This window comes from Anopheles funestus, chromosome 2RL (assembly GCF_943734845.2).
Source record: "Anopheles funestus chromosome 2RL, idAnoFuneDA-416_04, whole genome shotgun sequence".
Taxonomy (NCBI): Eukaryota; Metazoa; Arthropoda; class Insecta; order Diptera; family Culicidae; genus Anopheles; species Anopheles funestus.
The window spans coordinates 102,478,978-102,504,946 of NC_064598.1; the positions used below are offsets into that span (position 1 = coordinate 102,478,978).

General features: G+C 40.0%; 5 protein-coding genes across 13 annotated transcripts in view; 1 reads left to right on the forward strand and 4 right to left on the reverse strand.

Moving 5' to 3' along the window:
* The first annotated feature begins 1,798 nt into the window (after positions 1–1,798).
* The window catches only part of LOC125761504 (zinc finger protein 184), a 127,205-nt gene continuing 103,034 nt past the window's right edge, over positions 1,799–25,969 (forward strand). The window contains exon 1 of the mRNA XM_049422694.1: positions 1,799–1,817. The gene's annotated coding sequence lies outside the window, so the exon portion shown is untranslated. The remainder of the gene's footprint in view (positions 1,818–25,969) is intronic.
* On the reverse strand, positions 1,889–12,991 carry LOC125761495 (guanylate cyclase 32E). Of its 2 annotated transcripts, XM_049422673.1 has the most exons (17): positions 8,367–12,991; positions 7,508–7,638; positions 7,322–7,433; positions 7,040–7,222; positions 6,419–6,536; positions 6,184–6,330; positions 5,872–6,116; positions 5,623–5,775; positions 5,209–5,546; positions 5,002–5,116; positions 4,545–4,611; positions 4,077–4,485; positions 3,844–4,013; positions 3,613–3,790; positions 3,398–3,538; positions 2,676–3,328; positions 1,889–2,596 (listed from the first exon to the last, which is right to left on the reverse strand). In XM_049422673.1, exons 1-17 carry the CDS (start codon positions 8,592–8,594, stop codon positions 2,202–2,204), a joined length of 3,783 nt encoding a protein of 1,260 aa, XP_049278630.1. In that variant the 5' UTR covers positions 8,595–12,991; the 3' UTR covers positions 1,889–2,201. The 2 variants fall into 2 exon arrangements, with proteins under 2 accessions (XP_049278630.1, XP_049278629.1); XM_049422672.1 differs by having other exon boundaries at positions 3,844–4,485.
* On the reverse strand, positions 13,084–17,032 carry LOC125761509 (D-3-phosphoglycerate dehydrogenase). Of its 3 annotated transcripts, none has more exons than XM_049422703.1 (7): positions 16,735–17,032; positions 16,330–16,601; positions 16,192–16,242; positions 14,710–14,864; positions 13,957–14,309; positions 13,658–13,876; positions 13,084–13,570 (listed from the first exon to the last, which is right to left on the reverse strand). In XM_049422703.1, the coding sequence occupies exons 2-7, from the start codon at positions 16,411–16,413 to the stop codon at positions 13,434–13,436; spliced, it is 999 nt and encodes a 332-aa protein (XP_049278660.1). In that variant the 5' UTR covers positions 16,414–16,601; positions 16,735–17,032; the 3' UTR covers positions 13,084–13,433. The 3 variants fall into 3 exon arrangements, with proteins under 3 accessions (XP_049278660.1, XP_049278659.1, XP_049278658.1); XM_049422702.1 differs by having other exon boundaries at positions 16,701–17,032; XM_049422701.1 differs by having other exon boundaries at positions 16,330–17,032.
* LOC125761514 (cytochrome c oxidase subunit 6A1, mitochondrial-like) lies at positions 17,754–18,552 on the reverse strand. Its single transcript, XM_049422710.1, has 2 exons — positions 18,296–18,552; positions 17,754–18,211 (listed from the first exon to the last, which is right to left on the reverse strand). Exons 1-2 carry the CDS (start codon positions 18,483–18,485, stop codon positions 17,970–17,972), a joined length of 432 nt encoding a protein of 143 aa, XP_049278667.1. The 5' UTR covers positions 18,486–18,552; the 3' UTR covers positions 17,754–17,969.
* Positions 20,891–25,969, reverse strand: part of LOC125761496 (E3 ubiquitin-protein ligase MIB2) — a 33,093-nt gene continuing 28,014 nt past the window's right edge. For all 6 annotated transcript variants that reach the window (XM_049422679.1, XM_049422678.1, XM_049422677.1 and 3 more), the window contains 3 exons: positions 25,584–25,885; positions 24,854–25,502; positions 20,891–24,770 (listed from right to left, as the gene is read on the reverse strand). In XM_049422679.1, coding sequence (XP_049278636.1) covers positions 22,535–24,770; positions 24,854–25,502; positions 25,584–25,885 — 3,187 coding nt within the window. In that variant the 3' untranslated portion in view covers positions 20,891–22,534. The remainder of the gene's footprint in view (positions 24,771–24,853; positions 25,503–25,583; positions 25,886–25,969) is intronic.

Consider the following 25,969-nt stretch of genomic DNA (forward strand, 5'->3'; position numbering starts at 1 on the left):
CCAAATCTCAATGGAAAGAGGGAAGTGATCCGAATCTAAAGATCATTTCCTTTTTGTTGTGAAGCGTGTTAAATTGAAATAGAGGAAATATTAGTGAAAAGTTTTTCTAAGTGATATGCCAAATCTCAATGGAAAGAGGGAAGTGCTCCGAGTCGAAAGATCATTTCCTTTTTGTTGTGAAGCGTGTTAAATTGAGATAGAGGAAATATTAGTGAAACATGTTTCTAAGTGATATGCCAAATCTCAATGGAAAGAGGGAAGTGATCCGAATCGAAAGATCATTTCCTTTCTGTTGTGAAGCGTGTTAATTTGAAATAAAGGAAATATTAGTGAAAAGTTTTTCTAAGTGATATGCCAAATCTCAATGGAAAGAGGGCTTCCTTTTTGTTGTAAAGTGTGTTAAAATGAAGCAACACACCTTAGTGTTTTCAATTGAATGAAGAAAAGTATTAGAGGAAAGTGTTTAAAGGTGATATCGAAGTGATCCGAATCGAAAGATCATTTCGTTTTTGTTGTGAAGCGTGTTAAATTGAGATAGAGGAAATATTAGTGAAACATGTTTCTAAGTGATATGCCAAATCTCAATGGAAAGAGGGCTTCCTTTCTGTTGTAAAGTGTGTTAAAATGAAGCAACACACCTTAGTGTTTTCAATTGAATGAAGAAAAGTATTAGAGAAAAGTGTTTAAAGGTGATATCGAAGTGATCCGAATCTAAAGATCATTTCCTTTTTGTTGTGAAGCGTGTTAAATTGAAATAGAGGAAATATTAGTGAAATGTGTTTCTAAGTGATATGCCAAATTTCAATGGAAAGAGGGAAGTGATCCGAATCGAAAGATCATTTCCTTTTTGTTGTGAAGCGTGTTAAATTGAAATAGAGGAAATATTAGTGAAAAATGTTTCTAAGTGATATGCCAAATCTTCATGGAAAGAGGGCTACCTTTCTGTTGTAAAGTGTGTTAAAATGAAGCAACATACCTTAGTGTTTTCAATTGAATGAAGAAAAGTATTAGAGAAAAGTGTTTAAAGGTGATATCGAAGTGATCCGAATCTAAAGATCATTTCCTTTTTGTTGTGAAGCATGTTAAATTGAAATAGAGGAAATATTAGTGAAAAGTGTTTCTAAGTGATATGCCAAATTTCAATGGAAAGAGCGAAGTGATCCGAGTCGAAAGATCATTTCCTTTCTGTTGTGAAGCGTGTTAATTTGAAATAAAGGAAGTATTAGTGAAAAGTTTTTCTAAGTGATATGCCAAATCTCAATGGAAAGAGGGCTTCCTTTTTGTTGTAAAGTGTGTTAAAATTAAGCAACACACCTTAGTGTTTTCAATTGAATGAAGAAAAGTATTAGAGAAAAGTGTTTAAAGGTGATATCGAAGTGATCCGAATCTAAAGATCATTTCCTTTTTGTTGTGAAGCGTGTTAAATTGAAATAGAGGAAATATTAGTGAAAAGTGTTTCTAAGTGATATGCCAAATCTCAATGGAAAGAGGGAAGTGATCCGAGTCGAAAGATCATTTCCTTTCTGTTGTGAAGCGTGTTAATTTGAAATAAAGGAAATATTAGTGAAAAGTGTTTCTAAGTGATATGCCAAATCTCAATGGAAAGAGGGCTTCCTTTTTGTTGTAAAGTGTGTTTAAAAGAAGGAAACACATTGATATCAATCAAGTAAGTTTTGAATTTGAATATTAACACGATAAAGCTAAGTGATTTGTGTAACCATTAGCGTGATAAATTAAATAAGAGCTTTTTCTAATTTTTTTATATTAGCACTGGCAGCAAATGGATGTGTCGGAACTCGAATCTCCTCTGAAAAAAGGTATACATCATTTAACATATAACTCCTCTTTTAAGTTAAAGCATGCAAATATCGACCTCTATGTACTATAATTGTGTGTATCCTTGAGCCATCCAATAAATGTGACGGTACACGAGACTTTATTTCAATGTTACATTCTTTTTCTAAAGTATAAATACTTTCAGAAGATCAAACAAGATCTATACTTACTTTTAACATTAGCAAAATACATCGAAAACATTAATTGGCTTAATTGTTGTGAAACAACAATGTTTCTACTACATATACTATCTGTCAAATGACGGTCACTATTTCCTCAAATCTCAAATTTCTTACCTAGCTATGAAACCATGGGTGTTTTGGATAATCAAGAGGCTCATATGCTTATTTTTTCGATGTCTTTGATCACTGCATAAAAGTGATCTGCGGCGCTGATCGCGGTTCTCGAATTGTCCTTACAGTCATCAAATTGTCATTGTAATACTCCAACAAGCAATTTCTTTGATGGCACGTGCAGATAGCTTCATCCACACCGTAGCTTCCATGAATGTTCGATAGACGTTGCGTCCTTTCCGCTATAGGTGTGGCCCCCGCGTGAACCTTTCGTTTGTGACAGATGTAACAGCCAAGATTCGATCCATTGTGAGTAAGAAAGCTGACCGATGGTATCTGCTGGTCACTGGTGCTATGCTGGTGTGACGTATGTAGCATGGGAACCATATCGGACAACATTCGTCGTAGCGACGGTCGACTAAGGCTTGTTTGCGATTGATCCGGAGTACAGAGAAGATCCGGTATAGCTACGAAACGTTAAAAATGTGGATTATTTCAAACGCCATCAAACAAATATGCGAGAAATCATTTTGGTTTGCTACTCACTCAAATTCGTAATTGCATCATTCGAACCGAATCGATCCATTCGCTTCTGATCGTCCTCACCAAGCAACCAGTACGTTCGCATTTCACCCTTTCCTTTTACTTTAATAATACCCCGCTCTTTGCACTTGTACCCACCAAGCTTTTTCAACAGCTCGTACGTTACCGTCGAGATATGAATTTTCAATGCTTCACCATTGCTTTCCATGCGTGAGGCAGTGTTGACCGTGTCACCAAACAGGCAATACCGGGGCATTTTCAGCCCGACAACACCTGCCACACATTGGCCCGAATGGATGCCGATGCGCATTTGAATGAATTCACCTGGTCGATGTCGTATCTCGAGGCTCGAAATGGAATTCAGTAGATGCAAGGCCATCGATGCAATCTCACCCGCGTGTCGATCACCATTCCGTAAAGGAAGTCCGGAAACGACCATATAAGCGTCACCGATCGTTTCAACCTTGTACACATCGTAGCTGGAGATAATGAAGTCGCAACAGGTGTAGAGATCATTCAGCATTTCTACCACCTCGAAGGGTGTACTTTGGGCACATAACTCTGTGAAGCCTACCAGATCGCTAAAGAAAATTGTGACGCAATCGAAACATTCAGCCTCTACTTGTTCACCACGTTTCAGTGATTCCGCAACGCTTCTGGAAGGAAATATATGAAATTATTTAAACTTCTACAATAGCAAAGAATTGAAAATCTTTCTTACTGACTTCGGAAGCATCCTTAATAGAAGCGATTCTGTTTTTTTCTTTTCCTCCGTGAGCTGATTAGTGCGCTCCTGCACTATTCCTTCCAGGTTATATGCATACTTTTCCATAATTGCAAGCATATTATCGAAAATATTGGGTTTGCTAAAAAACGAAGCACGATCGGTATACAACTGGAAGCTTTTTTGAAGATGCTTAAGGCAACGATGTCCACTTACAGTCCTGCTTGCATAGGCTTCAGCTTTACACGTATCAATCGTATATCCGGTCGATCTTCTGGATCTTCCTCCCAGCAAGAGTGTAACAGCTGAATGACGTATTCGGGAGCATCAATACCTCGTAGCGATGGACGAAATATTCCATATTCTTCCGGAGACATAACACGCGCCATAATGTCTGGAAAAGTAGGTTTGAGTTCAGAAATGTTTACCGAGCTGAGACACACATACCTTGCCAACTCATGTTCACATCACCCCAAGGGCCTTTTCGTCCTATTATTTCGTAAAGTACAATACCAAACGAATACACGTCGCCTTTCTGTGTACCTCGCGGCAGACAGTTTGGATCGCGCAGAATTTCTGGAGCTTTCCAAAGACTCCTGCGTAATTCTTTTTCGAATCTGAAAGTGTACGGCAGCATAACAACAATTCCCTTCAAGACATCAAAATACACTATGTCATACTTGCTTGGCTCCTCCTGACAAGATTTAAACTCATGCAACCCAAAGTCTGCTATCTGAGCAACCCAGCGTGAATCAATCAAAATCTTGCTGGACCGTAAGTTACCGTGCGATCCGACATCACTATCGTGCAGGTAGATTAGTCCCTTGACAATGTCACTCACCAACGACGACACGAACATGTGATCTAGCTTCAGATCCTCGTTTGAAAGCACATCGACAAGGCTGCCTCGGGCGCAATACGATGTCAAGATGCTAACCATACCGTGATCAATCGATGCACCGACAAACGTGATCAGATTTTCGTGCCGTATTTCTCGCATTTGCTTTAGTTCCTTGCGTATGTTACGGGTGATATCGATCGTTCGTTTGTGCAAATATTTGATTGCAATGATATTGCCACGGTACAGCCCTGATAAGAAATTTCAAGGGTAAAATACAAGATCTTGGGGAAATTTTTCTTATTGTTACCAATAGTCGTATAAGCTCGTTTGTTGGTGTCTCCAGGATTGTTGACCATTATGCTTTGTTGGCATACCTAGGAAGGGAACTTAGTGTTACTTTATTGTTATTCAATCCTATTGCAAACTGGAATAGTCGTATATTCAGAAGTGAATGTCTTGTGCTTTGAACTTTTCTGAAACTAACGCTGTATTTATTGAAATAATATTCAATTTGGTTTATAATATATACTAACATAGAAGCCACAATTGTATGTAGCACTGATTCAGCAATAGGAAAATCAAGTCACTTACATCCAATTATTTGGTAAATCAGGCTATACCCGAAAATAGGTTTAAAGGTTTTCTATTGGTGTAGAATAACCCCAAAAATCCTTCCAGATCATTCCGCCGTACGCAGAACTGACTATCTATTGCTCTTTTTTAAATTCCTTGGCATAACTTATAAAAAGCGTAATTCTACTTACAAGATTTTTCCGCAGTTCATTGCTGTATAGTGCGTCAGGAGAGGTTATCAGAATCACATCCTTCATGTCCACTTTCCACAGCAAACAAGCCAACGTCTGTTCGTAACGATAATGTCTGCAAAGGAAGGGCCGGGTTATAGCAATAATCCACGAACATTCATTAGCTATAGGGCATTGCATAGTTCCACGGAAATCGAACATACTCACTTGAACAGAATAATGGTAAAAATGGCCATGAACAGAATAACTACCAGCGCACCAGTAATGTATCGCCAATCTTTCGCCTTCGGTTCACACTTTTCATTGTAGAAACCACATATTGGTTCCGCCAATGGCGGTCGCCCCTTTAGCCACATAATTGGCCGGTTTGGGTTGAGGTAGCGGAACTCGGGCAGGGTCGTGCCGGTTGTGGCGTTTCGCGCCCCGTATACAAATAGTGCCACCGGTTGCATCGACATCTGTAACGAGTTGTTTACCTTGTCATCCTTCTGTAATGCGATAACCGAAAAGTTGCCCTCTGCGTCCCCGTTTGCATCGATGTACACCTATCGAGATGGATAGCGAGAAGTAGGGAATCGGACATATTTTGAACTAGTTGCGTCAAGCTTCTACGAAACATACGTCAAATCCTTGTATCGAGTGGTACGACCGGTTGAATATATGGCACATAATTAATCTTCCATCGGAGATGTCGCCACCGTCATGAATCACTTCGGATGCGGCACGAGCGTAGATGATGAGGGCGTCGTACAAATAAGCACCATAGATAGGAACCTGTCAAAGAGGGCAGTGATGTTTACAAAAACTCTGTAAAAGTTTTCCAACCGGTCCATTGTTTATCTTCATTGATCAACTTCACGGTTAGCACACCTGTATTGCGTCGAATATGTTGCGATTGTATGGTAGTGGCACACGGAACGGATCCTTACGAGAGTATAGTTTAAACTGGTGACAAAGTTTGCGATATTTCGGGTTCATTGGAAAGAGTGGTGATATTCGTAGCACCGACTGGAAAGCCTCCTGTAAACGCTGCTGGTCTTTGTAATTGTACCGTTTGCGGTTATGATGCTTATCCTTCAAGTTTCCAAAATACTTTTGGTAGAAATCGGAATACTCTGTGTCGAAAACAACGTAACAATGTATCAACAAATTCTTATTTCTTTTTCGATTACGCATTTTTACCTTGGTATATGTTGCGCTTCATGTTCGGATCGTAGATCTCGTCATCGATCGATATTACGATGTAATCGCCCGTGCTGAGGAGCTTTCGATTCTGTAGACATCGTACAAAGTCCACCATTTCAATGTGATCGCCCACGAAGACGTACACTGTTGAGAGCGTGTTTAGAGACACAAAAATAAAAATAACACTGAGATTCAAAGAGAAATTATCATCTACCATAACGATCGTCTATACCTCGAGTGTTTCGGTAAGTGTTGTCTACTATCTCTTGTAGTTCAAAAATTTTGGATGGAATATAATCTGAATAAAAGCGGATGTGGTTTACCGTGAGATTATTTAACTCCGCTTGAAGCTGAAAGATTCGGGAAGGAAATGATATGGAAATATCACTAACTCGTCACTGTGATAACATCTATGGTAATATAATTTATACGAATATAAAGGTGCATCATAGGTCATAGGTCTATTATAGCAAAATTAAAAGCAATTGTTCGTAGAAAATGTATACTATTATGTCAAGAATCTCCCTGGAGATGTGCTTTCGGTTTTAACTTTCGTAAGAACGTACGTGTACCAAAGCATTATACATTTTCCAAATCGTATTGATTTCATGCCTCATTTGCTTTGACACACAGGAAGTAAAATTATATCTAGAAGTTGTACTGTTTTGTCAGGTCAAAACCTCTCTTGCGGTTGTAGTGCCATGTGAAAAGAAGCACTGTTTCGCAGAAAGAAAGATGCGAAAGATTACATTTGATAGTAGTAAGTGGATTCTGTTATTGGAACTGTATTATTTGCAGATTTCTCGTTACACTATATTCTTTTTGGACATGTTCTAATGTTACTAAACGTTACCTCAATCGCGTGTGCAATCTCCATGCTCCAGGCCGGATGTTTACTTGCCACGATGCTAAAGCAATGCCAATTGTTGGCCAGCAAAAGGGCAGCAATACTTTTCGACACTTTTGTTGCTGGTGGCAGCGTGCGGGCAAAACTACTATATACAGTCTTATCCGATACGGCTATGTCGGCACATTTCTGTATTTATATATATATGCATAATGGAAGAAAACTGACGGATTAAGAATGCATTTGCAGATGTGGCGGGTGCGAAAAACGGTCGTATCCATTACTCACATACGAAATCATCGGTATGTTCCAGGCCGAAGCTACCAGTGCTTCCGAGGTGCAGGTTTCATCAGGTCCAATAAAAACAACGATGCCGCTGTCCCGCATTTCGGTCATTTTCCTATCAAAAAGATATGAACTGGCTTGTTGACACCACAGGTGGTTTACTGTGCTGTGTTGCAGATGTATACGTACTGAATGGGGAAAGCTTTAAGAGACTTTTGTGCTCCTATGTCAACCGCTCTTAGTCGTAGCTTTTTGCCGGGCAGTAGCGTGGAATCGTTGTTTATCGTTTCTATGGCTAGCAGCAGTGCCCCCAAAACGACCTATTTGAAGACAGAGAGTTGAAATTACAATGCATATGGTGTCCAAATTATAATCGATTTGTAATTATCTATGTTCCAATTAGGTGCTTGATGGGGTTGAAGCGATCAAAAGTGATGGATATATCAAGCGATTGGTTTTTTTTGCATAATTTTCTAACCTGTTTCATTTCTTCTTTCCTCATATTAAAGGTATGTTTTTATCTTTTATTGATAGTATGAAAAATATGTAAAATTTTATGAGTTGAACATTGGCAGTACCGTTTTAGATAATTTTTCATGTATTAAAATTAATTGGATGATGCATGTTACAAATGATTGCGTTAGGATCACATTATTTAATAAAAACTAGCCATATTTTATTAAAAATAATTATTTAAAACAAAATTAAAATGTTTTAAATTGCAATCAACTTGCATGTAATATTTTTCATGGGTTGTAGTAATTTACACGGATTTAAAAATGTACCACGGTTGTGAAAAACTTGACTGGAAAAGATTGGGTTGATATAAATCACAATTATACTGCAACCTTCATCCGGGCTTGCATGCATGACTCGTGCACGTTTGCAACAAAAACAAACTCCTGGTGTCTACAGGGACAAGGCGTTCTTGCTGCCAATAGCAAACCACCATCATGAGGCCAGCTTCACTTCTCCATTATAACATCCGTGTGGGATTTCAATCAGGATAAGCAACCTTGACCATACACCTGGAAACCCGTACACTTACCTTGGAATGTACGTAGCCAGCCAGAAAGCCCACGTACAATTCGTCTCCAGTTCCATTGCGCGCCATCGTCACGATCGGACGTTGGAAGGAGACGTTGGTCTGCAGGAAACTGTCAACACTGCGAGGACAGTCACAAGACATCCGAGCGATGGCGGATGGCAACGCGTGCGAGTCGAGTGGTCCCGAAACTATCAGCAGTACCAGCAACAGTTGAAACCCATCTGCCATCGTACATTGGATGCGTATTACAGATAATGCACTGTTTTTATATTGCCCTCTTGAAGATCTTACAGACAATTCTACTAACAGCCCCGAGCCGGTTCGATTATAGCCGCTTGAAGAGGTTTCTGTTTCGTGTAATTAATTTGTACGTGCTTGGAAATTATGGTCTCATTATTAGAATAAATTTCTGGAAAAAACATTACTTGATGATCAAAAGTGATTTGCACTGTAAATAAACTATGTAGAAAGATGCTAGTTGATTAAAAAAGTAAATTGCAACTAAGTCAGTTTTTTTATGATGTTCATTGTTTATCGAACTATTGTACAATTTCATCAAAGTTTTGTCCTTTGACTAATGGTAGCATAATGATGTTTGGTTAGTCCATTTATGCAAATCTGTATTTAATAGCACGGCAACTGCTCGTTAATGTTTGGGACCGAACGAATTCGCTTATGTTGATTAAAAATGAAAAAAATGAATATCTCAAGCTTCACGTTCCAACGTGTACTCATTCGCTAGTTCGTATAGTAGTAGTAGTTGTAGTTTACCATATGAAGCTTTGAACTAACTAAGCAGTAAATTTTGGGATAGAAATGTTGGAAGTTTTGGTCTTAATGCATTACAATCGAAGAAGGACGAATATGCATAGAGCATCAAAACATAGAATTTCATTTATATTTTAAGCTCACACAGGAAGGCATATCATAGGAAGCGATTAACTGAAATAAATTTGTTCTAGTTTACGTACAGCGTTACATCAAGACGAATGTTTATGGAATGTTAAATTGTAAACAAGTTAAATAGAACAATTAAAATATACAAAGCATTAGAAAAATGAAGTTTAAATGTGAAGAGATATATCTTGAAATAAATTAAATAAACTATACCTAATATGTCAAACGTCATTTATTTTACCAGCAGTAGAAGATAGGTTTTCCGATAGGAAAATTCCGTCAAGATCATCACATCACAAACGAAGCAAGCTAATGTGGATAAACAACGCAACGAAGTAATACCAACAATCCTAAAAACCTTCATCTCACGTGGGTCGTAAAGTAAAACTAGTGCTGTAAAAATATGATTATTAGTAATGGTTATGTCTTTCTCACATGGAAGCCACGTTACACAAGAATTGCTGCAGACCTACTGTTGTGAACAATAGACCGTGCGACAGTGAACCCGTTTGGGAACATGAACCAAGCTTGTACCGTCATTTGTAGCTAAGAGTATAAATAATTTTCTTCCTGTACCTCAATCTGCACTCATAAACAGAAAGTGGACATGGTTTATTTCATAACGACACTTCAATATTGCAGCACTGAACCTTGTGTTAGTAAAACAAAATAGTGTTGTGATTGTGATATTTTACTAAATGTTAATATGTTTTACTCGGCTTGAACGACATGGCCCCATCAAGACTTATTTTACCACGTAGCAGGATAGTCAGTCCATGCTACGGAGAGACGGTCCGGATGGGATTTGATCCCCAGTCCATTGGACCGGCGCCGTTTGTCACATTATTAGAATGTACACCGTTTAATTTTTAGTTACCGATGAGTATGCCACTAAAACAACATACATAAGTAAACAGGTTTACATATCGTTCAGAAAACTGGGTTATTATTCGGCATTAGTAACTATTTAAGATTACTAGTTCGAATGTCTTCCTGTAGGGATTAAGTAAAAATTCTTATTTGTTGACACATAACCGATTCCTATTAACCGGAAAACGAAAAGTCACCGTTAATATGGTTAACGTTACCCAAGTTAACGTTAATAACGTTAACGTTTGCCAAGTCGTACGAATACCACCTACTTCGCCTTTTTCCATTTGATTTTCCATTTCCATTTGATAAGCTATCAGTCTATTATCAGTGTTAAAAGGCCGATCGAGAGTGAAACGCGCCTTCAGTCGAAGGGGGTAGCACGATATTTACTTCAGGATCGGAAGAAAAACTAATTACTTCAGCACTTAGAATCGCATCTGTCTATGTAGGCCAGCAGGTCATTACGGCAAGAAGAATGACCACAATAAATTTGAAATTGATGTTTAAAGTGAAATCAAAACTATTGATTTATACCCCAGTAATTTTGGGTCGTTCCATTATTTCGTAAAATTAATTATTTACACATTCTTGTACGTAATAAGAGCTGATTCCAATTCTTCTTTCTAAAAATAGCTCTCTTTCAAAACTGGTGGAGGAACTAATTAATCTCCTTGTAAAAAATGGCATTAGGAATCCCACAAACCAGAACACCGGAAGAGTCAAAAAGAAATAGGAGAATGTAAGAATGAAAAGTAAAAATAATTCAGCAAAACGTTATAAAACGGAAAACAACGGTCCCCTTTGCTCCATCGGAACACACCTCTTAACTGTACTTCCAGCTGTGCCCCAGAACAGTAAAATCATACCGTTTCACCTTTTACCCATTTACACTCTTTTATAACTCTACACATCACAACACACGGTTGATATACACACCGGAACGCGTAAGGCAGGGAAAACTTCGATGTTCGGAGTTCGATTTAATTGACATCAATTGGTGAGCTAATCCTTAGAGACCGCACGCTGAGGCAACGGTCATCGGTCGGGGTCAGTGATGCATTTTCGTACTATTTTATAACGTTTTCTTTTATTTCCTCCGTCAACAATATCCCTTAGAAAAGGATGGATATGTACTGTATGGATGCGGTAGGAATAGAGAGGTGCAGTGCTTTTGCATTGTTTGTACTAGTCTTATCGTATATGTGCTTTTGCTTCATTTAATAGTTATTAGAAATTTCAAACTTATATCCACTCATCCATTAAACGATCATGGTTCTTCTTTCGCTTACTGATATTGCTTATAACAAAAATACGGAAATACACCCACACACGCTATACACTATACACTCACAACGGTCATGTTCCGGACATTCAACTGTCAACTCCAGGCACGATTCTAGTCGCGAAAAGACTGTCCTCCTTAGTGTCGGCACTTGTTGCTTTATATACTACCGTTGGCCACATCTTCCCGAGAGCTTTTAACGTAAACTCACGAGAGCATCGGCTGCTTCCGATGAGGCTCATCGTGTCCTTTTCGTAACAGGAACCTTTAGCTCTAAAATACTCTCGGTTGAACTGTGATGGAACCGCAAGGATATAATTGCAATGAAGAGAATTCGTAGCGTATTTCTCTTATTGCAAGCACGTGTACCGGTTCATTTGATTTCCTAAACAACTTGGATTGTATTCCACTGGTATAACATGAATATCAATTTAGGGTTTTTTAGAATAATAATAGGATATGCGTTCTTCTGATTAGACAAAATTACTTTAACATCTATAATAATTTCATACTAAAGTTATGTTTACCACGCGAACTAAACTATCTTGACTTGCCAGGACTTACCAGATCATAAATTTTTGGAGATTCTCCCCATTATTAGCCAATATGACTCTTGGAAGTCGCAAGCAATCACGAATAATATGATCAACATAACATGAACTGTCTCTGGGCGAATAAGAAGTTTTTTTATAACTCTATTCATTGTTGATTTATTGTATGAAGTGCAAAATTGCCATCTAATGTTCTACTACAAAATTTTGCAAAGTAATCCGACAATATTATGAAAATATGAAATATAATATTATGCTGCTAGTATAAGGTTTTATATAGTATATTTAAAAAAGTAAAATTTCTTTCAAAAGTACTAACAGTTCCAAGGGGATTTTGAGCCTATTTAATTGAAGATGGATGTACAAATGAGAGCAGAAAATGATGAGACCGTTTGCTAATGCCACACCGCCAATAACTACAATCAGGTGGCATGATTTCAGCTTGCATGCCAAGCAAATGTTTTCCCAGAGTCTTCCGCCTTGATCTGATTTATTCATCAAAAAGAGGAGAACTTAGAAAATATTTAAATCATAAAAATATGTATGCCGATGTAAATTCAACGGAATAAAGAAGAAAATGTATGCACTAAAAGAAAGCTGGTTGAGCCTTAGCAACGAATAAAACCTAATGACGCTAGCTTTTGATTTTCAACGTTAAAGAAATGAAAGCCAACCAAGGTAGACACTAAAAATAGGAAAGTAAACAAAAACACTGATAACGATGATAATTCAATTCAAGGAAATTGTACGCATCCTGGAGAAAAACAAACTTTATTTAAAAGCAGCTATAGGATTAGATGCTATTGGTTTGGTGCATTTTATGTATTAGTGTATTCAATTCAACACGTAATAAACTGTGACCGTTCCCTTCTTATGTTTATCAAGTTGGTGTAATGGTCTGAATGAGTGAGTGCAAAATGATATAATGTTTATCTAATGGGCCTCGCCTTACCTTAACAATCGGTTATTTAATATTGGAAATTGGCAGCAGATAGCAGTTTTTCTTTCCATTCAAGGGCACACAGCCATCTACAAATTGGGGCGTAGGCCAAGCAATGAATTAAATTAGGACTTCCTTTTTTGTTTTTTTTTATCATGCTGCCCTATAGCTTTTTATTTGTTACAACAGGATCCTTTTCAATGGTAGAAAAATATGTCCTGCATTCGCTGAATCATCTCCTTGCGAATGTGTGTATATTGTGTGGGTAATATGTGCTCGTCCTTATGCTACACACTTTATTTACGATTTTTCGTTGAAATGTTCCCTATTTGTCAAATTCATCACCCGATGGTGTTGAATTTCATGCCCATGGTCGATTTCATTAGTAATTGCCATTAGAACGTCACGGTGCCGAAGATGACGTCACACCGATCGGATGCAAATGATTGATTTTGACGGGCTGGCGTGACCAAAAATGGCACACGTAACAGGTGACTATTTTCGGAGCCAAAAATGAATTCAATTTAAAAGACATTCTTTAACACCTCGCGATTCACGACACCGGCATACTGCGTGTAGACGGTCGATTTACCAGTTAGGGCAATAAATTGTTCGGCCACCTCGACAGCGACACGCACCTGCGCTTCCGACGTGCTCGCACCTGCGCAGCGAATAAAGAGAAGCGTAATTAGAAATGTGTGTGAGGGGGGCCAGGCCGAGACGACAAACAAGAATAGTAATCACTTACCCAAGTGAGGCGTTGCAACTACCTTTGGGTGATTGATTAGCTTCCGGGTGGTGTCCGATTTTGGAGGTTCTTCCGGATAAACGTCAACTGCCGCTCCACTACATTGGCCACTTTCGAGAGCCATCAGCAGTCCAGCCTCGTCGATGATACCACCGCGTGCTACGTTGATCACACGAACACCCTTTCGACATTTAGCGAGTGTAGTCGTCGATATCAGATCTGCGAGAAGAAGAGCGGAAGTATTGAGACGCTTTAGAACCGTTTCTTACTTCAATCATTGCACATTGCAAATCGCATACTTCGTGTGGCAGGAATGAGTGGTGTGTGAACAGTAATGTAGTCAGCTAGTGGCCAGATCTGTTCCAGCTCCATCTTCTCTATACCGGCAGCCTTTGACTCTTCGGCAGTTGTGATTGGATCAAAACCGATAACTCGCATACCGAACGCGTTCATGCGTACACCGACCTCCCGCCCGATCCGGCCGAGCCCGAGGATAGCTAGTGTTTTACCGTACAGCTCTGTACCGGAGTACAATTTCCGGTCCCAACGGCCTTCCTTCATGCTTGTTGCCGCTGGGCAGATGGGACGTGCCAGTGCACCGATCAGAAAGCACGTCAGTTCACACGCCGAAATCGAATTTCCTCCGGGGGTACTGATACCGCGGGTAGTACAGAGCGAACCGGGGGAGAGTGAGAAAGTGAAAGTTAGTCGAAAGTTACAGGTTGATTAAATGGTGAATCGATTAAACTGGAAATGATAAGTCATTTTAGACCTCTGCTCAGCGCCAAAATGTAATCTCGATCATATTAGCGACTTAAAAATCAAGAATTGTGTTATTCATATTAATGTGAATGTACAACGGACGAGTATTATGGTTACAAATAATTTTAATAATTTGTGTCTAATTATAGCTTACTAGCTAAAAAACGATGAATAGTCAATAAGACATCCTTGGGACTGGTGTAGAGCAACGATTCATGAAACTTATTCTTGCTTTTCCGCGAAAATAACGTAAAAGAAAAATACAATACAAAAAATTCAAAAACACTTACTTCAGCACCAGTACATTGTTTCGTGTAGCAGCTTCAATGTTGATATTATCTACACCCGCTCCGGCCCGTCCAACCACCTTCATTCGTCCTGCAGCCGCATCAAGAATCTTGTCCGTAATTTTCGTATCCGAGCGTACGATGAGCGCATCATAATTCTGTCATCGCAATATACAAATCGTAAGAAAAATTCAATCATTTCGATGGGGAATATAATTCCTTATTGCATTATTCCTCCCTCTTAATTCTGGTTTCCCTAGCCTATCGTTACACGAGAAAGATACACCCGTCAAAAAAAAGCTTTGCTGTGGCAAAAGAGATTATGGCTTGGTGGATATGTGTGTGCTTTGTTTACTATCGAACATTTACCACCAGAGGATATTTGCGGGAAACGGTTCGATTAAATGTTGACGCACGTTTCATTCATTTCGTCGCAAGACAAATTGCTATGGATCATTGGAAAGGTTGTGTTGGAGTGTTGTGTTTATATACGACACTCATGAAAAAAATCAACCTTATCTCGTTTTCTGAAGTACCTATATGATTGCTTGCAAAAAAGTAATATCTTTGGTTTTTTGTGATCTCAAAGCTACGAAAATAAGTGAATGAATTTAAAGAGAAAATTATATTTCTATAGTTCCCTAAAAAAATCTAAACATTGTTCACATCAAATTTGCAACATACCTACTTTCCTTCAATATGACAGAACCCGCCATTTTTTAGATAAAAAAAATAAAGTAACTTGAAACATAAGTTAATATTAAATAAATAACCAGATGTTGATGAACAGCAAATTATCCTTACTGTAGCAACCATACATCAAATGTGAAAGGAATAGAACTGCTTAGTTAAAAGTTAGATTATCGCTATGTACTATTTCGCCAGTTCCAAATGAACGGAACGGGCATCAAATTCCATCCGGACCGTCCGTTTATCATGCTAATCATTCCACAGTGTTTGATTGAATTTTCGACTATAAAATCATATGAATTTATTATTCTGTCTATTTGTGCATTATACACTATAACTCGCATTAAGTTAAAGTGTTGAGCATGCCATCAAGTTTTGAAGTGTTATGATATTCATAATCCCCAAATTTGGTTTCACATCTATATACAGCAGTGCACTACAATGTGGTTTTACAGTGGACTAAAGTGGATTACAGTGGAGTTATAATACAATTTTGAAACTATTTCTATTTTTTTCATTTATTTTCAAGGCACAAATAAAGTACACCAGAATGCACTGACACTATCGTAAACTACGCCTTATTTTCGCCTTATTAGAGTGAATAAATTTGTCTCACGAATAACCTTAGCGTGCATTGCATAAACCAGGCTAGCTGCTAGTTGTGTTCAATTCTTCAATTAACCCATATCTATAGAAAAACCTTCGGATCGCACAGCGTTAAATTGTCACATGAATCGGATTCGTTCACTTAGTTAGAAAAGAATACATCATTATATTGTTTATTTCAACACTTACCTCAACCTCCTTAATTAGCTGATCTTGCGACAACTTCAGTTTATAGTCAACCTGAAATCATAACAACCGCAAAGAAGATGAAAGACATTTAACAACAGATATTGAATCAAATTGATCAAATTCCATAGCACTACTCACTTGAATTCCGTGGTCTTGCAGCAGTTTGACGCACGCATTGTCAACAGCATCGCATACCAGGACACGTTGGATATCTAATGGCATTTTGGCAAGTGTACAAAGAAAATGATTTTCACCGAACGAGAGATTATCGTTCTCAAGCAAGCAAACTCCACAACTGCACTGTGCGCACTGTTGCACATGAATATTTTATTCGTATGAGTTAGTTGACGTTGATACCGCACTCGCAAGGCTTACGACCTCCGAAGACTAGCACTTGATTATGCAGACAGCTAGTAGAGAAAGCGAGAAAGATCGAGAATGAAACGACATACGGGCGACACGAGTCTAGCCATACGTAATGTAATGGTACGGGCCGTTACAACACAGACCTAAATCATGTTCACTAGGTTTTACTCTACGCACCAACACTGGGAGACGATCTGACACAGGGTAAGATGAACCTGTTGCTGCTTACTATCTCGTGATGCAGCACTGGAACCGATCGGCGAATATGACGGTTTCTGAAGCAAAGATCAGCAAACATTCGGTCCGGTTCTAGCGTTGCGGCCTTGAAAAACAATACCAGGTCCCCTTCTTGTTGGTCGTTTACACACGGTTCAATTACGCTTGCACTTACTAGTACCGGTTTCCATGCCGATGAAAGTGGGCACGAATGATCATCATGTAACAGCAAGATAGTCATCTCCCACCAGTCAGCAATACATTGGATGTACGAGACGATTCTAGATGGACAAAATCTGTATTTAGTTCTAAAGAGATTTAATTAATTGCATACAACATGAAGGTCAGTTTCTACTTTCTAAACAGGTTGAAAACATTATATAACAATTTACATTCAAAGTTTGATTGCACAAACCGTAGCTCGTCATTTCTTTCTCTAGTTGCCAGGGCCTGGCCAGGATCAGCACATTCTCCTTCACGTGTCAATTATCTGCGCTCTTTTCCTCTATTCGACAAATACTCTACCACGGCACAAGTGGATGCGCTTATCATTGACTCCTTATCGGTTTGCTTACGCTTGTTTACCCGTTGCTTACACGATGATGCTAAACATCTCTATCGGGAGGGATCCACATCCGTCATCCCTACTAAGAGATGAGTTTGTTTTCGAGGCAATAACCAAGGAGAAGGTCTCGTGAGTCACGCATCACTCTCACTGGCACTTATCTTTCGACTGTTGGTGAAAGCACTGTAAAATTACCATTGATCCGTTTAAATAATGCGTGTGGTTCTCTCTTGCGCATGAATAAGTTGTACGAAAGCGAAGCGTCTCATGATAAGCTTTAATTATCGATTGGAATGTGTCAAGTGACTACTTACTCGAGGAGTTGTTCATTGCTTGCCTTTAGTAAAGACAGCAATAGTTAAATAATAATAATAATAATAATAAAGGCAAATTGAATGTTTCTATGTGTCTGATGTACTTTAAGTTAGTTGATGGACCGCAAAAGGCAATTTTATTTCATTATTGTCTCAACTTCAATATAATTATATGTGACTATTTAATTTGCATATATTTTATTGATAAGCTATCACCGGATGCGACATAAAAGAGCAACAATGATACTTTCTTTACCGGTTACGCGAATGTTGAGAAATTTTCTATGGTTTCTTCATTTAACATCATCAATGTTCGATTATTTTTCATAGCCAGATGGCAGTGCGTTCAATTCGGGATTGTGAAAAAGTGTCCTAATACCATCGCCCCATGGATAACGTTTGTTGCGTATGCGAAGATATTCGTACTGGACGAACTTTGGTCTCGTACGGTATTCATGTTGCTTTTGATGCGCCATAAATGCACTCAGCGCACTCAATCCCACGCAGGGCAACGCCACCAAAAATGTTAACTTTTTCCATTTTTTATAGCCATCGGATCCTAAAGGAAAAAAAAACATTTTGAAAAAAATTGTGCTAATGTAGGAAAGTTTCTTTAATTTTTGGAATTTGGCACCCTTCAAACCTGTATATTCGGAGCAGTCTGCTGGGGTACAATAGTTTCGTTTCGGGAGTGCTTTTGCGATGGATTGAATTAAATTTGACCACATCTTTTCAACTCTGTGTCTGTAAACCTTATGTTTGAGCAATGATTTTAACTTTGAGACAAAAGGGTACGATGAAAAAGCAAACAGGTCACTTAGATTCTTAGACATCGACGGTAGAAACTATGGAAACTGATTGAAATTGAAATAATCAGTTGGTTATTTCACAAAAACCATTCCCACCAATCAATATTAAATGATAACAAAAGTAAAACTTAGCTTTAAACCAACTGGCGAATACAAAACAACAAAAAAATAATGCTAGGAAAATGCGAAATCCCTACGATACAGTCGAGGGTTTGACGAAGTCTAGCTTCATCGTGCAGCAGACTGTTTTTGTTGCTATTTATTTATCAGATAAACATGTGGCCCGTGTTTTGGTGGTCCAACTCCGATGTACCTGTACCAGTAACATGGACATAGTTTTGTTTTTGTTTTTCAATCATCTTTCCTTTATTTTATACAAATATTTGATTTATCCATTTACATACAATGAGGCTCAATCAACAATTTACGGGGTAGTACAAATTACGTTAGCTTTCATTGCGGCTTTTTCGTTAATATGTCTATTACTAAACAATCCATGTCAGCTTGTCGGGGTTAATCTTTAAGTATAATTTTCAACGCAGTTTTACTAACCCATAGGTACAGTTTTGTTTTGCTGCAATGTACATGACGACGTGATTTTATTATTTCGTTTAGTTTTAGATATATTGTGACATTTACTATCCTCTTGTATACATTTCTTGCACAATCTTCATACTTCATCTTGTTTCGCATGTACATATATAAGTGCTAAGGTTTTATGCGCAATTTGTTTGTAACATTTTTTAACTCTATCCCGAACGCTGAAACACCGAATTTCATACACAAGGGAAATAGAAAAATATCATTTCTATGCGCTTTGTTGTTCTTTCGCATGCTTAGTTTTGGTATGGTATGTGTCTTTTTGTTTTTGATTTGACATGTAATAACTATCATAAAAATTTATAATTTACGTAACATGAACACGCGCATGTACTTTTAATGGTACTCCCGTTTTTTATTTGTATTGTTAAATTATGGTTTTAATTTATTGCAGTGCTCGTGTACACAATTTACAAAATTTCACTGTGCATGGCGTAAATACGTTGCATATATGATTGTTATGTTATGTACATGAAAAAGCTACATGGCTTTTAGATTTATATTTTCTTACTTAAAAAACACTATAACCGCTTTGCAGTTGTGGGACCTTTGCAGGAGTGTTCCCAATCCCGTACAGTTTATCGCCTGTTTCTTGTACTATACGCGTTCATAAACCACCACCAATCCCACCATCGCTTGTGATCTTGTGACGAACTAAACAGAGAATACATGTAGTCCCCGAGATACACTATTATACCGTCCCGTAGAAACCCAAAGAAATTCGCGTATCTCAAACTTCCTCGCATGTCGAATCGCCGTGTAATTTCGTTTAAAATTGACGGTTATATGATCAATTTGCGTTTTTACTCGTAAAGTGTAATAACTGAATTACATTTTCAACCAAATTTTAACTTATTTGTTTTAATGTTGTGCTATAAAATCACTGATCTATCAAATTTGAAAACAAAAACCGCATATCAGCGAATCCGCGTATAAGAGTGGCCGTGTGGGAACCAATCTCATGATGTGATCAGCTTATATCATGTTTCGACCAGGGTTGAATTTTGGGTCGCTAAACAGCAATCTGAGAGTCGCATACCGTAAGCATCTATGTTATTACCGTATGCTAAACTCTGGATTGACTTCCAGAACTCAGGGAGTCTGAGTCACTGTATTACTTGAAATCATAATTATATTTCTTCTTGGTGGTAATAACCTTTCAGCTGGTAACAATCCGTACAATTTTTTCATTATAAAACAAAACTACCAACAGTTGAAGGCAGTTATTTCATAATTGCACACAAAGACGCGAACAAAGCGAGTAATGTATTAAGATGCCTTTAAAAATTTATCAAATCTAACTATTTTCCCTTTTGTGCCTATATCACCTAGTTCCGACCACAAAGTTATTTTGTTCAATCTTTAGGTGCAGGTTTAACAACATTACGCTTATTGCATTTCCAAGAAACAATTGTAAACAGTACATACAAAAACTAGCAGTCATAATCTGGAACTTCTATTTACTGACCAGATTTTTTTTTCTTTTGTGTTCCCACCCCTTATCTATATCATTATATGTAGACATAATGATATTTTATTGTACCATACAAATAGGTCAACGACGAAAAACAGAACGGATACAAAAAAGCTATTTGTGTATTGTTTGCTTACTATGCTCATACAAAAGACAGGATATTTCACATGATTACTGCTAGCTCTTCTGGTATTATTGCAACGCATACAAATATTACATTACATCGATATAGGTTTGCATTCGCATTGAGTTGAGGGGAACGACGGGCCGAGGTCTGCTGGGAGTTGGGGGGATTCGATTCTTCAGTATTATGACACTTTAAATCTTCATAAGCTACACACAAATGTACACAATATTCGATTTTATCTTTTTAATGCATCTGTATGTATATTGCAATAAACGACATGCACAAGTTTACACAATGCAACATATATTTACTAACCTGGTTTGCTGCTCACCTTGTTGGGTGAAATTCACTTGTCTCTGTCTCGGTGACAATCAATATAATCTCGCCACTTAACATCTATAATTCTGACTCTATAATCGCGATGGCCAAAGGCGGAAAAAATATTCCTTGCATTACAGGAAAAGAAACCCTATTTAACCTTGGTTCTGTTGGTTCTTGAGGCAGTGCAACGTGTGTCCTACGATGTGCGCATTTACAAACTGATGATAACGTGTGCTGCAAGACGCATATGGTAAAAAGGTAGAAACACTCGGAAATATCGTAACAAAAACCCGTTCAAACAAATCAAACCTGCTCCCCTCTGAAGATCTGTTATTGAACGCATTGAACGGTCTTATGGAAAATAAATTAACTGGACTGTATTGTATTTTAAAAGCATTCAAGATTCACTACCCGTAAATTAGATACATTCAACGACGAAAGGAAGCCAAAACGCTGGTTACATATGACAATGAATGCACCTAACACGTGGAAACGGCATGTATATTTTGAAATTACAAAGCGAAATGAACCTTTGTTGCCACTCCGCTTGTTTATGTGTATATGATACATGTGTATCATTTTCATAATCTTTTTCATGAATATCAATAGCAGAACAGCTGCTGCTTCTGTAGCGTACCTTTGGTGCAATGCAGTTGTTACAGCAAGCAAAAGGTTGATCGCCCAATTTCAGCTAGAAAATATTGTTTAGCGAAGGGACGAACTACAATGGATTTGGTTTTTTAACAAAATTGGTAAAAGTACGATAGTAATCATTTTTTGTTTTTTTCCGGAATTTCCATTGAAAGGCATAATAAAATTAAGCTATAGTTGCAACAAAAATGTCATTCACTAATGAGAACGCAACAATACGATTGCATCAGCACACGAGACATAACGGTACATATAGATGGACAGGCCATAGGATCAGTGATTTTCCTTTCGTTATCGGAACCATTGTTCTATTGTTCAACATTTGTCGTACACACAGATATAAACATTTTCTATATACCTTTATCGATTATACTTAACATATACTTAAAAAATACATGTACACACCGCGCACAGCCGTTTGGCTGCGAACGGAACTAAACCTTAAACGCCCGCAATCTCACCCTAAACAGAATACGAATAGGACTAGGTTTTAGGAAAAAATGTTGGGGTGGCCGATATTCGACAATCGTTCGCCACGTTGCCCCTAGCGCGTGTTGTTACTCGAATTACTCACGCAGAAAGCACTACCGAAATGACTACTGTGGGATGTGTTGCGGAATTGGATGAAACAAATAATCCCTACCTAAGCCGACCAAGATGAGCTCAGGTAGGGCTGAAATAAATAGTGGACACTTACAGACAAACCTCTCCTTTGCAGCGTTTCCTTGCTTTTACCACGATTTTAGCCCAGCGGCCGTCTGTCTCGCTGTTTCCAGCATAAACAACACCGTTTCCCATTGTAGATTCCTACTGTTTCCCGTCACTCTTACGCATCTAGCTCTGACTCTAGATTTATACACTAACTGTAGTCGAAGCCCGGTCGTTGGTACATCGTACGGCCTAATAAAGATTGATCTTTTTCGTAATCGGCTTCCGGCACATGTGGCATATCTTGAGAGTTTCGCCACATTTTGAACAGGAACCATGCCCGCACAAGAATGCTATATTTCGACGACGTTCCATGCAGATACTACAGCAATGCGTTTCCTCGATCTCGATGATTTTGCTCTCGAGGTACCGCAACCGGTCGGCCGACGGATGCCGGCCATCCTTTGGACCATGTAACGGCCATCCGGCAGCGGTCGTGCGACGATCGATGTGCATCCCACAGGTGAGACACTTTTTCATACGCAAACCGCACTCCTCACACGCGATCTGGTGATGGCAGGGATCGAATACGATCAGCTGTAGCGTTTCGTTGCACACGATACATTCGCGTGGTGCTTCAGTCGGAGGCAGCACTTGTTGAAGGTGGGGTGCGGCAATAGGGAGCGGTGGTGGTACCGGTGGTACAATTGTTGTTGCTGACGTAGGACTAGCTGAGCATGAGGTAGCAGCAGGAAGATTGGAAATTGTTGCTGCTGGTGGTGTTGGCATAGGAGGCGCGGTGTTCTTGTCCATCACGAATTGCCGCCGGCTGATATGCTTCGACGAGGGACCGACGCTAGGTCCAGAACTCAAAGACGGCGAGGTTGATCCGTGCGGGGGAGGCGTAGGTGCTGCTGGCAGGGAGTCGCCTATTGCAGGCGATAAGGCTCGGTTAGGCGACGTGTACCGAGCGGGACTATCCACCGGCATGACAGTACTAGGACTGGTATAGACGGTGGAAGTTGATGATGAGGAGGTTGCCGTAGCCAACGGGTGAAGCAAGTTTGCTTCGGTTTCATCGCTATGAATGCCTGCACCGAGAACGGCGGGTGGTGTGACAAGTGCACCAGCGGTACTCGCATCCCGAACCCCATGCCCCCTATTTCGTCGTGCCGGAGTTGGAGGATTGCTTGGAATGGACGATGCAGGATTCTGCAGTCCACTAACACCCGCTAGTCCGTTCTCGAGCGTAAGCGATGCACTGCCGGCAGCGTCCGCTAGCTTTTCTACTCTCCCGCCAGCTGTTGACTCAACTGCGGATCCTGCGATGTTCATCGCTTCCAAGTTGGACACTAACTGCTGATGTGGCGGTGTGTCCTCTTCGGGGTTGGGGAGGTTGCGGGAGGATGTTACACTGGAAGGGTTTGCCTGGAGACTGGCCGAGATGATGGGACCATTCGGCGCGGCGGCAGCAGCAGCTTCCCTAGCTAACCGCGTACGCTCGTATTCGACGATTATCTCCTTGATCTGTGGACTCCCGATCCAGTCAAGTACGCGAGCACCCTTGTGATTGACATCGAGCGGACAACCTTCGCTAGCGAGAAAGCATAACAACGCATACATAAGCCGATGTTCAATAACAATGCCAGCCAATGATTGGTAAATGTCGTGGATTTTTGGTGCATCCGTCGGTGAGACGTCTTGTACAAGGTTCGCTTTCTTGATGATGCACAGATGCATTGCATTGTCACCATCTTCGTCGCGCGCTCGTACATCACATCTAAGATCAACCAGCTTTTCAATGGAAGCCGTATGGCCTTGGGAGACCGCCAGCAGAAATGGCGTTTGGCTGCGGTTGTTCCGGATGTTGATATCTGCTTGACCCTCCTGCACCAGCACCTCGATGATACGCGTGTGACCGTTGAGGGCTGCAAGATGTAGCGCGGAAAACCCATCATCCTTGCGAACATTCATCAGTTGACGTGCCAGCCGAATGATATGTCGTGTCGCGTGCACATTACCTTTGAGGGATGCGTGATGCAACACATTGAACCCACGGTGGTTACGGATAGTAAGATCAAGCGTGGGACACCCACAAAGCATCTCCACAACTTCGATGTTTTCTTTGCCGATCGCATCGTGCAGTGCCGTATCACCGTACGCGTCCTGCACGTTTACGTTCGCACCGAATTCTAGCAATACCTTTACACAGTGCGGTGGTTTTTTATGTGCGGAGATGTGCAGTGCCGAGCAGTGTGCTGAATTTAGTTCATCGATGCTGGCATTATGCTGTAGTAGGACACGCATGATTTCCGGTTGGTTGCCGAACGCCGCATAGTGCAACGTCGAATCGCCTTCCTTGTCCGTAACGTTTACATTGGCACCCGCCATCAGTAAATACTTCACCAGCTCCACGTGTCCCTGATGGGCGGCAACTTGCAGGCAGGTTTTTCCTCCACTTACGCAGTCCACTGCTTCCGGATTAATGCTAAAATAAAATAAAAAATAAAAAACAACATTAAAATTAGTTAACAATGTTCGGCGATGAGTGCATATTTCTCGCTTTCTTACTTAAGGAAGGTTTGGACGAATTCAAGGTTTCCCAGGGCAGCTTCGCGTACCAATCGATCGGGGGCCGTAGGACCACCCAACCCGGCCAATGGCGCCATATGGTGTACGTTGATACGCTGATTGCTTAAATCTCGCATACTGTTAGAGCGCTCAGTCGCGGCAGCATGCGCCGCAGTCGACAACTTTACGCACATTGGGTTCACAGTCCACGCCATATCTTCGTCCATTTGCTGCACACGCAAGTCACCATCACTGTAGATTTTGAGAACCTTCCCCAATTTGCCCAAAACGTTGTGCATCGTTTCGATCCACTCGCCATGGCCTTTTTGGAGTTGTTGCATTTTGGCAGCATCCGCAATGAAGGTAACTATATCACCGACGTTGAAACTAAAAATCTTTACTAATGCCGCAGGGTGAAAGGTCCACCGGTTAGTACAGCCCTCGTACTGCACACGAATGTCACCTTTGTCCGTGATCCTATGCACAATGCCAACTTTTGACAGATATTCGGCCATGCGCGGATTCCATCCGCCATGACCCTGTTGTAGCGTCTTTAGGCGCTCCTCTGAGATAGCTACTTGAACACGGTCGCCGACGGAAAAGTTCGAACGCACCGGTGGCGAAACCGGCTGCTGTTCTTCTGGTTGTCCTGGAATAGCGGTAATAACGAAAATAGTTATATTATAGGAATGTATTTGTGCAGAAAAAATCAGTTTGAATGATACCTCACCTAATACTGGCATGTGATCTTTGTAGTAAAATCCACCGATAGACGGCTGCACGTAACGCAGATCTACGTTTCCTTTATGCCCGAGCCGGTAAACGTTGGTTGAGCCGGAAGCCCAGGCTACACTCGCCACACTACGGCAGGATTCGTTATCCCAGCCACGAATTTCCAAAACACGTCCAGATTTGCCCGGACCACCGTCTTGATTATTCCATTCCCAGTCAGGACCACGAGTTACTCTTGCACCGGCGAAGATGCCCTTTAACTGTATTTTGGTAGAACCTTTCCTAGGTGGCAGAAGGATGCTGTAAGAATAATGAGCAAATCGTGAAGGCACTCTCATTATATAAGGGATGCGGTGTAAAGATATTCTTTGGTAGATGCATATC

Excerpts from the sequence above, each read along its gene's own strand:
- LOC125761495 (XM_049422672.1), bottom strand. The coding sequence starts at position 8,594 with ATGGCAGATGGGTTTCAACTGTTGCTGGTACTGCTGATAGTTTCGGGA. Across the intron at positions 5,776-5,871 it reads ACATATTCGACGCAATACAG|GTTCCTATCTATGGTGCTTA; the intron begins GTGTGCTAACCG and ends CCTCTTTGACAG. Across the intron at positions 4,486-4,544 it reads ACGAGCTTATACGACTATTG|GGCTGTACCGTGGCAATATC; the intron begins GTAACAATAAGA and ends ATTTCTTATCAG.
- LOC125761509 (XM_049422703.1), bottom strand. The coding sequence starts at position 16,413 with ATGCCATTAGATATCCAACGTGTCCTGGTATGCGATGCTGTTGACAAT. Across the intron at positions 14,865-16,191 it reads AGCTAATTAAGGAGGTTGAG|AATTATGATGCGCTCATCGT; the intron begins GTAAGTGTTGAA and ends TTGCGATGACAG. Across the intron at positions 14,310-14,709 it reads AACAATGTACTGGTGCTGAA|TACCCCCGGAGGAAATTCGA; the intron begins GTAAGTGTTTTT and ends CCGCGGTATCAG.
- LOC125761514 (XM_049422710.1), bottom strand. The coding sequence starts at position 18,485 with ATGTCTAAGAATCTAAGTGACCTGTTTGCTTTTTCATCGTACCCTTTT. Across the intron at positions 18,212-18,295 it reads AGACTGCTCCGAATATACAG|GATCCGATGGCTATAAAAAA; the intron begins GTTTGAAGGGTG and ends TTTTTCCTTTAG.